The sequence below is a fragment of the Erithacus rubecula genome (genome assembly GCF_903797595.1).
Source record: "Erithacus rubecula genome assembly, chromosome: 18".
NCBI classification, from domain to species: domain Eukaryota; kingdom Metazoa; phylum Chordata; class Aves; order Passeriformes; family Muscicapidae; genus Erithacus; species Erithacus rubecula.
In genome coordinates this window covers 6,498,950-6,512,929 of record NC_136670.1, presented here as the reverse complement: position 1 = coordinate 6,512,929, position 13,980 = coordinate 6,498,950, and the positions used below count along the sequence as shown (strand labels likewise).

At 41.6% G+C, this 13,980-nt stretch overlaps 1 protein-coding gene across 10 annotated transcripts in view; it reads right to left on the bottom strand.

Moving 5' to 3' along the window:
• The window catches only part of EYA2 (EYA transcriptional coactivator and phosphatase 2), an 84,661-nt gene that overhangs the window by 28,642 nt on the left and 42,039 nt on the right, over positions 1-13,980 (bottom strand). For all 10 annotated transcript variants that reach the window (XM_079321941.1, XM_079321939.1, XM_079321940.1 and 7 more), the window contains 2 exons: positions 10,499-10,612; positions 548-615 (listed from right to left, as the gene is read on the bottom strand). In XM_079321941.1, the coding sequence (XP_079178067.1) occupies positions 548-615; positions 10,499-10,612 (182 nt within the window). The remainder of the gene's footprint in view (positions 1-547; positions 616-10,498; positions 10,613-13,980) is intronic.

Here is a 13,980-nt window from a genome sequence, read left to right as displayed (position 1 = left end):
ATTTGTTTGGTCCAAACAAGAAGAGCCATTTGCTACTGAAAAACATCTGTCTTGTGCTTTATTTATACACACATTTATCAGGTATCTGAGGCTGGAGCCCATGGACAGGTGTGCTCTCAAAGGGGGAAGTGCACACACAGCTCCACATCCAGCAGGGCCTGCCAAGGCTTCTCTCAGATTGTTCACATTCACTGCACAGTGCCAAGACAGCAGACAGGACTCAAGAATCCATCCCCTCTGGAGAGGATGCACAACATATCTGTAAAGATGGCAGAAGAATGGGGAAACTCTTGGCACTGCTACAGCAGCAAGTCAGACACTGCCAGGGCAGTGTCCTACAAGGACTGCCCTCTGTGTGTAAGATACATCTCAAAATTAACCAGGATGTCTTGAAGTCCAGTAAACAGGCCCAAGGAGTAGAGCAGAATGGTGCTCAGCAAAACCCTCCTTAAATATGTGAACACTAAAACAATCTCTCTGGTCTATAAACCGTCCAAGTGGTTTAAAATAAGTGACAAGGTTGCCAGCAAGAGATGCTGAACCATACCTGGTGCACAGCACTGAATCCTGCAGAATTTGTCAGGCCATTGGCTCCCTGGTAAATTCCTGTTGTGCCTGAGGGAAAGAGCATCACATTCATAAGATCACAGTCATAAGATCAGCAATCAAAGTCACAGGGTGTGTTAATTCAAATAATTTCCAATAGGAAGTTAAATACCAGCTCACTACAAAAAAGTATGGCAGAAATCTGAGGCTGTAAAAACTTCAGGCTGTTACTGGGTTTTACTGACTGAAACACTGATTATTGGGCTGGGAAACACATCTGGAACACAAGGAGTCAGCCCAGATTTAAAATTAAGTTACTTCCCTTTAAAATAAGTAATGGAATAGTACTTTTTCTCTTCTTCTCCTGTAGGAAAACCCCTCAGATTACATTTACATCCTCCCACATGTGCTCTTTCATGCATGGGTATCCTGCCATCTGTCCTAATTTATAAGGTACACAGGAGTTTTCAGGAGAAAAATTTGTTCCCTGATGTTGATGTTCCCAATGTGAGAACAATATTGCTGAGGTTTCTGGAACAGCAAGGAGCAAAAGTATTTCTTCTTCCTGGGATATTAGGAGAGAAAGGATGGACATGGTTCTGTCCCAAGTGAAGCAGCTCCCTCAGCTGGAGGAAGCACCACCACAAAGATTTTGTTTGGAGAAATAAATGTTCAGATTAGATCTACAGGAATGATCTTTGCCTCCCATCAGGCCAGTGGTAGCAGAGCCATAAGCTCTCCTGCCCTCTCGAGTTCTAGCCTTGATTTGACCCCACTCTATGCAGGTTTCCATTTCAGTATTTCTCATTTCACATGGTATGTGAAGGAGGTATGATTTTGATGCTGTCTGGCTGCACTGGGCTCATCTTGGCTTCATTCAATCACCTCAGTGTACCATCAAACTGAGCCCTAAGTAGACCTTTGGCCTTTTTCTCTCATCTGGTTCTCACCATATGAATGACTTTGAGCAGTGCTGCTTTAACCATGTGACACTCTGCACGTCCTCTGTGGCAACCATCCTCCCAAGTTCCACTTGCTTGTTTTTATTTTAGGACACCAGATTAGCTGGAGAATGGACAGCTGAACAAACTCCACTCTGCCAAGTGCAGCTACAAAGCACAGGCACTGAGGGATAAATCTCAAGCCAAAAAAAAACAAGAGAGAGGACTCTGCCCTCCAGAACTAATTTATTGCCACATGTGGTCTTTAAAAAGAAAATAGCAGAGAGGAAGAAAACAGAGTGCAGGTGACTGCCAGGTACCTGGAAGCCTGGGTGTCCCCAAGGCCCAGAATGTGTTGGCTGGGAGCTGAGCCAGTGCAGGTGGGCTTGGGTGATGCCTCCTCCTGCCATTCCTGCCTGGATCAGTGTCCAATCCCTCCTGCTTCCAACAACCCATATGGGGAGACTGCCCAGAGCAGCACCCCCAAGACAGCAACACACTCAGCTCTTGGCATTTCCCCACTTCCCACCCATGACAGGCTTCTGCAGGTTTTCTAAAAGTCACAGGTATGCAGCAGTATGAATATATTCCTGTGGTAACAGCATTTCTCACCAGTGTGAAGGAGAGTAATAGAGCCCCAGTGCTTACAGGCAAAAACAACTTTCACAGAAGACAAAACAGCTCTTGTACACCAGAGCTCAAAACAATACAGGGGGGAATTTTTGATTTTCCTAAACTGTCATTTAGAAACAATCCATCATCTTTTATTAAAGCTGTCAAGAGGGGGATGAGTTACCTCGAGGGACTCACGCTTTATGTGTAAATTGTGATGAGAACATGTTTATTGCTGTGCTACCTGCACATGATACTGGCAGCTTCCTGCTTTCCAAACAGTCAGAGAGTGAGCAAAAGGAGGGATGTGCACAGCTGGATTAAACTTACTCAGAACTTTGTGGCAGCTGTGAAGAGTGAGTGTGTCTGTGCACACACAGGTAATGAGCAGGGAGAAAAGGGCAGGAATGCAGGGATGAGAGGATGGGAATGACTCCACAGCCTCCCCCAGTGCACTGTGACTGGCCTCAGTGGGGTGAATTTTACACTGCGGTTTTGTAAAATATATTTTTGGGTTTTGTAAAATGTATTTTTGCCACTTTGGCTGAGCTACCCAAGTTCAGGTGTCTCTACGTGCCACTGCAGGCTGGCTCCCTCTGCCCAGGGCATTTTCAAAAGGAAGGACAGATTTTTTACCTACATATTTAAATACTTGTGAAAGTGCTGAAGATTGGTATTCCCTATAAACTGAAGTTCAACCTGGCAACTCAGGTTTTTCTCTTCTTCTGGCTCCTGTATCCTGACCAAGGAGTACCACCATCTCAGCATTGTTTGTCTCAACTGAGATCAAACACAACCCTTTTCCTTGCCCTCCAGCAGTGCATTCAGAGATTTCACCCCCCTCCCTGCAGTACACCTTGAGAGCTGCTAAGCTCAGTATGTCTTGGCAGCTCAGTGTTACAGTAGAATAATTACAGGTAAGGACACTGGGGAGAACCAAAGTCAGTAAACACTTGGAATTTGTTCCCAGCTGAACAAGGCTGAAAAGCTGGAAGAAAAAAAAAAATCAATTATCTGCATGGAAAAGGAAGTTCTTAAAGATTTAGGTTCATCAATATTTGTCTTGGGAACTATTATAGCTCAGACCCTTGACAGGCCAGACTGGAGAGACCATGTTTGCAATGATGGACCCTCAGTTCAAATGGCAGGAAAACAAACAAGTGCCACAGGCAGTGGAGGCAAAGATAAACCCTCTCTCTCCATAAACAGAGAATGAGGTCTGCTGGTCACAGTTCCTGTGAGCAGCTTTGTAGAGTTCAGCAGTTCAGAATACATACCAGAACCAGCCCCAAATGTTTGCTTTTCCTCCTTAAGTTGTTGGTAGGAAATAAACACTTCCATAACAAAATTAATTCTGCCAGGTGCAATTTCAGTTTTGCACCAGTAAATTTTACACTCGAGAAACTGGAAAATTATCAACAGATATTGCAATTTAGCCCTATTTCCCATGTAACCATTTTTCCCCTCAAACACTTTCCCAGGTAACAGCACTTCTTGTAATATTCAGAGAAAGACTGGAATGAAGTTTGAAAGTGGTGCTACGTGGAATGGGGCACTCCTAGGAAGCCCTTTGGGAAGCAATGTACATGAATGCCTGGCCCCCTCCCATTTCTGCCTATTTCTACAGAACTTTTGCTTTCACATATATTGGCTTTTTTTTCCATGGACCTCTGAAGACAACAAACACTCTCAAACTGAGGCTGGTTTTACATTTGCAATACTGTAGAGGTGGGAGCAAGCAATTTGTTTCCATCTATCTTGGTAGCTCAATGCCAAATAATTGCATTCAAACTCCTTGCAAATCAGAAACAAGCCTAGGATCTCCCCCTTTGGATCTTCTCCATATGGAATATGGCTCACATCTGTGTTCAATCAAGCCAGTTGCTAAATGTCACAATGCCCTCATTCACAGGTAGCTTAAAGAACATTTAGCTCATAATAAAACAATCTGAACTCTGAAGTGGAACAGCTCTTCAGATGTGTGGTACTGTAAGTGTTCCTGCAAAGTATTTCTATCACAAACACACTCTCATGGAAAGACACTGCATGAAAGGTGTCCACATGCCAGGCAGAGCCAGTGCCATGATTTTTCCTTGATAAGTAGATGTGGCCCTTCTCTGTGTGAGTGTGCAGGGGCAACATGTACAGAAAAACTCTTTGTGAGCTGATGAATGTTCTATTCCTGTTCTCAAACAGATGGATTTCATTTGCTATTTTCCCTACATTCACTTTTTAATTTGAGCATTCCAGAAAAGCCTCTGCCATGGTCAATGATCATTTCAATGGTGCATGATCTGGCCAGTGCTCCTGCAAAAACTTCCATGCCAGCTTCTCACCCTCTACATCTGTCTTCCAGTCACTGCAGTACCAGGCTGCATTTCATCCCCTCCTTGCCAGGTATGAGCAAGTAAAGAAAGGGATATTCATGGTTATTTTTAGTGTGTTCAGAACTAAGCTTATCTAGTTAATTTTTTTTCAGCTTATGAATGCACAGTGTGATACAGGAACGCTGGTGTCTTAGGGAGTGGTGATTATGAAGACAGGATGGGCCTGTGGTGTAGCTCAGATCAAAAACACAGCAGGTTTTGAAAATCAGGTTTGTGTGCTTGTCTTTCACAGGGCCCTGACAACAGGGAGGTGTTCTCCAAGCCTCCTGTACTGCTCAAAAGAGAATAAGCTGCTGTATTCAGAAGAACAGATGGCTGCACTTTCAACATTCAATGAAATCCTCAACAGTAAGAGGAGGAGATGGGCAGGTTCAACACAGGTGGACACTTTCAGTGTTTGTCACAGCTCTCTGGGCAGCCAGCAGCAACTGTGAGTCCAGGAACACTTAAATGATGCAACTCTAAGGGTGGCTAACATGGGCATTTCTGAGCATGTCTCTGTCATTCAAAAAACAGAATGATGCAGCTTAGACTTAAGCATTTCCTCTAACTTGCAGATGAAACACACAATGGCTCCACAGAGAGCTTTCTCAAAGGATTATCTGACCATTTAGGACTAATAAAATAAATGCCTGCAGGGGTCAGCTGGATTGCATGGTGTTTTAAAGGCAGCACACAATGGCTGTGCACTCTGGCATCACCAGGCTGTTTTCCTGCAGGAAGCACTGCTGACTGTGAGTGATGCAGGCAGAGCCCCACTGCTCCTCCCTGCACAGTGTGCACTGCTCTGTGCTATGAACAACATCTGCCTGAACACTCCCATGGCCATTCAGAGAGCTCCTCTGCAGTGCTTTAGCTCTCTGACAAGCTAATGTTTCCTGCAGTAAATACTGCCTTCTCCAAGCTGCTACATTTTAGTGAGAGGTTAAGCACTCATCAAAATTACCTCCCACCAGCTATACTCTAGTGCCTTGTAAGGTTCCAAATCCTACAACATCTGCCTGCATTTACTGGGCAAGAAGACTCATAAAACCTTGCATGGTTGTCAGCTGTGGAGGCATTTCAAGACTATCTGACCTGTTAAAGGAGAAGAAAAACTCAACCCATATGTACTTTGCAGCAGATTGCTCAACTGTTTGCCATTAGGTGTAATGAACCCTTCCCCAAAAAGTCTTGTATTTCTGTCTGAAAGGGCTCAGACAGTGCAGGGAAGAGCACACTGCATTAACCTAGATGAAAAGCATTATTCTACAATGTCAGACCACTTGACATCAGCAGTGTCTGGTAAAGGACATTGCTCCCAAAAGCATATGAACACCTCCTGCAGATGATACTCTCAGATACAAAACCCATTCAAAATAAATCCTTTTGTCTCCCACCACAATCCCATGCAGTTCTGTCAGCCTGACCAGGTGTTGGAGGGCACTCTGAATGGTGATATAAAACACATTTCGTGGTTCAGTTTCTCTGAGTCACAGCTCTTCCCCTGCTCCTGGGACTGCTCAACCCACAGAGCCTCAAAGAGCTTTAATAAGTGATGACCAGAGCAGCTTTAAGAGCCTGGCTTTACCATCCTTTTGAGCCTGGTCATCTATAGCTCAGTCCAGATCAACAGTGGTGTTGACAGTGCTGGGATAGTTTATGGTTACTCTCAGGATTTGAACCATGGGAAAGCAGTTAGATTTTACTGTACTTTGAGAAAGTGTTTTTAACCACTTCTGTCTAACAATTCTACAGCTATAGAAGCAAATTACACTGGACTGTCTTCAAAAACAAATCACAAGGAAAGGTTTTGGGCCAAAAAGTGAACATCCTTACAGCAAGGATACAGACTGTTTCTATGCAATACCTTGTTGAAAAAAAACCAACCAGCAAAACTGACTTTATTTGGGTGACTCCATGGACACCAAAGAATAAAGACTCCTCCAGCTGCAGTTTCATCCTGGGCACCATCCTTCACTGATGGATAACAAGACATGATAAAGGAAAGCTGGATTTGCCACCTCCTATGTGAAATAGTGGCCATGAAGCTCCAGTTCCCAGGCCAGCACTCAAATCCAAGTAGCCTTGTCACATCTACTGTTGTGCCACTGGGGATAAAAACCTGCCCTGTCAGCACAGCTGTTATTTAGCAATTCTCTTCCTCCTGAGCAAAGTAAATTTCCAGTGGAAAAGAAGAAACTGGTCAGCACATCTCCACTCTCTGACCCATTACTAAGTCTCAATGAGTACTCCAGATCCAGGGATTTGTCTTGATTTTCCAGCCTCCATGCACTGCTGCAGTACTGCAGGGGCTCCACAAGAGCCACAACAGAGAAAAATGTAAGAAACTTGACAACAGTGGAGTGATCTTTGTCCTGGTAACGACTTGTCAGCATCAATTAATCTGCCAGCTACAGGTTTTCTAAGTCCAATTTTCATCCTCTCTTTTTATCTGTGGTAACTCAGTGGGCTCCTCTTCAGCCAGTGCAGGTATTCTCATAGCTCTAGAGGTCACAGTACTGCAGTGCAGATTTAAACCCTGCCAATATTAACAGAAGGGGCATCCAAATAACAAGGCCCATGCAGGAGCAGCAGAGCAGAAACTCCTGAGCTGCACAGCCTGTGCTGACTGAAGCAGGGTCAGCTGAACCTGCCCACAAACACCAGCCCAGTCTCTCATCCTGTGACTGAATTCTGTTTCTTCCTCCACTGCATTACCTCACACAGTGCCTGGAGATGAGATACAACAAAAGCAGTACCAGTCCTGCACAGCATCATGAATCTGATGTTTCCTAACTTTTAATTTCTTGACTATGCAGGTATGATGTTTCTCAACACAGAGTTTTATATGTAATTTTACACTAGCTCTTCTATTGCCTCCTAGACATTTTCAAAATCATTAGGTATACTAAATCATTATTCTGTGAAGCTTCCATAACATTTTAGCATATTCTTTGCCAAGTGCACTGTAAGCTGAATATTCAAGGCCAAGTTCATGATTTCCCAAGCTGTTGCCATCCTGCTTTTGGATTTTTTTAATATCCTACAGAAGCAATGAAAATAAAATCCACGAAGAGAAGTCTCTGTGACATCCAAACACCTCTGTGACAGTTTCCTGTGCTGATTTTCCTCATTAACCCCTGTTTTTGAGATTTTTTGCCACCTCCACAACCCTGATGACAAAGTCACACAAAACTCTCAAGGAGACACAAGACACCTCCAAAATAAATGCTCTGCCTCAGAGAAGATTTTGACTGCAGCAGTTACAATTTAATTTCCATTAAATGGCAGGAGTTAGAGCAGAGCTTTCCCTTGGGCAGCAGTAGCACAGATCCTTGCAGCCCACAGTGCATCACTGTCAACACCTTTGCCTCTCCCACAGACTTCCCTCTCCTACAAGTCAGCTCGTTTTAAAACAAAGTAAATGGAGCACAGTCAGCCCCTGGTGTTTAAAAATCTTTGAAAGGGAGGCTGTGCTGTTATTCTGAGGAACCTTGTATTTACACTGCAAAAAGTGAGGTCTGACCCCTCCTGAAGAGAGGCCTCTCCCTGCTGAACCCACCAGGGCGTGCAGCACAACTTTACTGCCACAGTTCTAGACTGCAATTAATGCAAACCAGCTGTGCAGCAGCAGCTTTTGAAAGAGGCTGCTCCTTTTCTACTGAGGTTTTTAATTTTATCCATCCAAGGCATCTGAGTGACAGTTTGCTGAGAACATGCTCTCACTTTATTTTTGGGACTTCACATGGATTCGCTGGATGCCGAAGTGTGATCCACATTGCTCAGGTGTAGATTGAAATTTCATCACTATTTTCATCACCAAGTACTTCAAGAATCAGGTTCAAAACTAAACATGGACTTCCTTTGTAAAATTCATGCAAGCAGAGGTAACTGTTCACGCCAAATTGGTATTTATGACCTAGTATTAAATTTTTAACACACAGATTGGCAAACAATTGCAATAAATTCTGGCATCTCTTGGAAAAAAAATTGTCTAGATTATCCAGATATCAACAAGGGTCAAAATGTTTTCAGCATAAGAAAACATTTTAATTGATTAATTATTCACATTTTACTTGTTCTCAGGCCAGAAGAACAATTCATAACCAATTCATTCCACAAACATAAGCAATATATATAATTAATCCATTTTAAATTAGTGTGGCACAAAAGAAATGCTAATTCCTACTCATTCACTACTTCACAGCTCATCAGAAGGGCTCTACAAAGAAAACAAATGTTCAGCAGTAGCAAAGAATTTCACTGCATAGGTCTTGGGTCCCAAATTTATGTCTGTCCCAAGCTCAACACTGCTCTGCAATTCCTTGGCAAAGGAAAGTCATCCCAGTTACATAACTGATTTTTCCTTTGTAATGTAAAAAGTATTTTGTGGGTAGAGAGATTTGGATATTAAAAAACCCCAAAAAAGCAGTCAAATCCTTTCCTGCCCAACAACAGCATCCACAATGGTCTTTGGCCACAGTTTTAACTGTTGTGCAACTTCATAGTTTCATACCAGCTGTCATTTCAGCAATTACAACTGAAGAGCAAGGCATTGTCTAGGAATTAATGACAAGCTGAGAAGAGATGTCCTAATGTGCAATCAAGGGTAGCACATGCTCTTGCAACCACAGGAAATGCTCTATAAGCTGGCTGTTACTGCACTCTCTGCAGAGCTGATGGGTTTCTGGGTTAGCTAATGTGCTGGCACAATTTTCTCTTTGTATTTTACATAGCTCACTAAATGTTAAGTTTCTTATATTCCAAAGATTTCTCCCCCACCCTCAGCAACGAGCAGTTTCCTCAGCTGCCAGTGAAGGCAGTAAGGTTTTGGGGGCACAACTGGAAGATAATCTTTGTGTTTCATGTTCAATTTCTATCATTGAATAGTAATTTTAACAGAAGTCTGAGCAAATCACTGAACTGCTAAATTGTCAGAAAAAGTAAACTTAGAAAAATGTGTGCTAAAAAGTGAAATATATTTTAGTACCAAGCCCAGGGTGTTTGGTGATTGGTGCTGTAACTGAACACTTACATGAGGATTGATTAAGAAATGAAATGGACCTTGAAGAAACATTTCTCTCCCAGCATGACAAATTTACCACTTTAAAGGCAAAAATCTAATGCAAGCTGTTACCTCCTCTCCAGATTCATGACTCTAAAATGAGTGCCATCCCCAGACTGGCCACATGCATACTTTAGATCTCTGCATTATGAAACAAATAATTTTCTAAATGCAATAATGACATGGAACAACCCTATACACAGCACTGTTCAAAAAGAAAAAAGGAAAAAAGTCACTCCTTCAGAGCTAATACGTGAATACCAGATTTCAGTCTGAATGTTACTTGAATCCTGATGATATCCATTGTTACTTGGCAATGAAAATCTTTGTTTCAATCCACAGTACCTGTGCAGCATGGTTTTGTGTCATTTTTATGAGCTATGGAACATGCTAATCTCATCTTCTATATTTGTACACATGTGTGTGACACATTGCATTAGCTATTTGGCTAACAAACTGTTCCACAATCAATTTTGTTTCATGCTAGGGAAGCATGAAAATAGATTTCCCCTTCTGACTGGCAGTAAAATAGCTCATTTTCTTTACCACTTACTGACCAAAAGGCTGCTACATCTTCATCTTGCTCTTTAGTGGACCCTGTTCTAGCTCAAGAACCAGGACAGAAGTGACAGCTGGAGTTCAGGATGGAAAGCTGAATGCTGCCCCTTTACACCTGCATCAGCTGTGTTTGCTCTGCAAACAAACAGACCTAAAGAGAGCAGAATCTGGCTCCAGAAATACAATTTACTGCTCCCAGCCCCACAGGTATCCCAGCCTGCCAGGGCTGCACCAGAGGGACCAAACCAGCACCAGCCACGCCGGCGCTTCCTGAAGAACAGCATTTATCCCACAGCCCTGGCAGACAGAAATCTGCACCCAAGAGCTTGTCTGCTCCTTGGTGAGTGGTGCAACAACTACAGTGGGCATTTGAGTGCTCCCTGAGCCCCCAGCCCCCAGCCCCTCACCGTGCATCTGGTAGGAGTAGGGTCCCTGTCCCGCCGCGCTGCCGAAGCCGGAGCCGTAGCTGAGGAATCCACTCTGCCCTGGCGAGTGGCTCAGGCTGTCCTCTGTCTTGATGCCTTGGAACCAAGAGCAAAACATGAGGGCTTGTCATATGGGGATGGAAAAAAAAAGCAAGTGGAGGAATTAACATGTTTTCAGCTGGATTTTTAACCGAATAAATTCTCTTTTTTTAATGCTTTATTTTATAAATATAAATATAAATATAAATATAAATATAAATATAAATATAAATATAAATATAAATATAAATATAAATATAAACAGTATAGATATATGTATAAGTAAAAACTGTATAGATATGAATATAAATATAACGTGTATGTGTATGCGTATTTATATGTATATAAATATAAATATAATGTATATGTGTATGTATATATATAAATAGTATAGATATATGTATAAATTAAAAAAGTATAGATATATAAAAATATAAATATCATGTGTATAGATATGTGTATAAATATAAATATAATGTATATGTATATGCATATAAATTGTATAGATATATGTATAAATATAAAAGTACAGATATGTATAAATATGAAGTGTAGAGATATGTGCATAAGTATTATGTATATGTATATCTATATAACTACAAATATAACTACAAATATAACTATAACTATAACTGTAGCTATAACTATAACTATAACTATAACTATAACTATAACTATAACTGTAACTATAACTATAACTATAGCTATAAATATAAATATAAATATAAATATAAATATAAATATAAATATAAATATAAATATAAATATAAATATAAATATAAATATAAATATAAATATAAATATAAATATAAATATAAATATAAATATAAATACATGTGTGTGTTTAATTCTTTGCATTACCCAAACAGGTCTCCTAGCAGCCACACAAATTCATCACAAATTTCTTTGAGTCAGCTACGTCCTGTATCCACACCCAAATGCACTTTTGCTAAGATGGATAAACGACTGTGAATAATACTGTTTTCAAAAACAATTTCTGAACATATAGTTTTGTTACAGAATTGAAGAAACTCACACAAAAACTTCCTGAAGAGTTATCAGATGCAAGCAATGATTAACAATGGAACAGAACAGGACCTTCAGCAAAATAACCTCAAGATTTCTGTTCTCAAAAGAGTTATTTTTTACTTGCATTGTATTTTCAGCTTTGGTATCAAAACATTTATTGGCAAGTCCTACAGGAGGGTTATCATCTACTCAGTTGGATATAACATACAGTTCAGGAACAATAGGTAAGCCCTGAAGCCACAAAAATCTTTTCATTTCTAAAAGCAGGCAATTAAACTGACAATTTACAGGGGGAACAGCAATAGCTGAATAAAACATTGCAAGATGAAACCCTTGCTGGTAATGAAAGGAGTTGATATTTTATTCTGAGATTGTACAGCTGTATTATTAAAATAAACAGCTCAAAGGTGCAACATATTATGAACCCTTTGGGCGTGATCCTTCCCTCCTCTGCATCCTATTTGCAAAACAAAAGATGGCCATTGGACACTCCCTGGGTGCTGGGATTAAACAAAGACCCTGCCTTGGATTTATACACTTTCCATGCAGTTTTCATCTTTTAGCACTTGCAGGCAGAGTCGTAGACAAGTTGAATTCAGGTGCCTTTGCCCAAACATGCTCCTTTCTACCTTAACTAGAAGCAGCAAGTCTGTGCTTGCTCAGGTTTGGAGTAAGTTCTCCTAGGTAATGTTTTCTCTAATAAAAACCACTTATTACAGCTTTAGGTGAGGAGAACTGTGACGCAGTTTGAGCACAAGATGACTGTGAAAGGCAGAAGTTTATTTGGACAGTGAGAGGACAAGTGTCACTTCCCAGCAGGGATGGAGTGGCTTCATCAGTGCTGGGGAAGAGAAGCCCAGTGTGCAGAGAAGCCCCAACACCCTGTGCTTTTCTACTCCATCAGCACTCCACAGGCCAGCATCCAACCTACCCACCCCAGCTACAATTAATCTGCAGAGAATGAGCCTCTTTGGAAGCCTAAAAGTTGTTGTCAGACAGCAAAGTAACTTAGCACCAAATTAATTTCCACATAATGTTTTGTTTTGTCTAGAAACTGGCTGAGTTTTATTTTTTGTGCCTAAAAACAATACTGCCTCATTGTTCTTGGTTGTCAGCCAGGTGGAGTTTTTCATAGGCTGTGCTGAGTATCTTAGAGAGGGTGTAGGGGCTGGGGGAGGGAAACCACTGCTCAAGGATGCTAAGAGGTCACCCAGAGGATTTATAAGCAGCATATGGGCCTGACACATGTATGCCCTAAAGCCTCTAGGCAGTAGCAAATGGCTCTACTTTCACCTGCTCTAACAAGACAACTGCTCAGAGTTTTCCTTGGAAGTCAGCCAGCTGATGCAAACACACAAATAGCTCCAGGAAAGGGTCTCAAAACATTCTTCTCATCATCCTGGTAGAGCTTTGGCTCTGCCAAGGCCACTTCCCAACCTTCCAGAGAGCTGCACTAAATTTCCCTTCAGTGAAAGCTTTGTCTGTATAAAAACCTCTTGTTGGGAAGAGATACTGTATTTGCCAATTAAACAAAGGTGTTTAAGAGCACAAGAGAAAACAGGGATAGAAACAAAACTATTTTAATGGTACAAGATTCAGCCCTGATGGGAGCAGCCAGAAGAAGTCCAAAGCTTTCTGTTAAAGAGCTGTAGCTAAACAAGAGCAACACTTCTTTGGTCTTTAGGAGTGGGAAGAACTTTCAGCCTCCTGAAGAGCTCAGTATTCCCATGCAGAGCTTGAGGCTTGGTTTAGCAGGCATTCCTCTGTCAGGAGTGCTGGTTTAACCAGTGCCCTGTGAGAATCCCCCAGCTGCTCCTGCCCAGCCCTGTCCCTCCACAGCTGCTGGGAAGGCTGTGCAGAAAAGCAGGGACCAAAGCTGATTGGGCTAAGAAATGCTGACTGCACATATAGCCAAAAACTGTCCATTGAAACACAAACTGTCTTCCAAAACCAAGGTATTCTGTAACATCTCACCCATGCTTTATTCTGCTCTGCATTTTGGTTCTTATTCTGTAACATCTCACCCATCCTTTATTCTGCTCTGCATTTTGGTTCTTCTGTAATAACACACACGAAAATTTTCTCTAAGTAGCTTGTGTTATTGAAACTTCAGGAACAATCAAGGTTGGTAAAGTGTAGTTTTCATAATTATCATATTCACTGTACTTTGTCTTGATAGTGGATCATGGGAACACTCAGGAGCTACTGCTCCTAAGGGGCACATCCTACTGAACCTGAATTTCTCATAGCCTACTAATGATTGGCTCCAAACTTACCTAGTTTGAAAAACACAACCCATGATATAAAAAGCTGACATAGTTCAAAGTAAACCTAACATTTTTAAAGTCAGACTTTCCTCTAAGCCTGAGAAGACAACATCGCTGAGACACAAACTC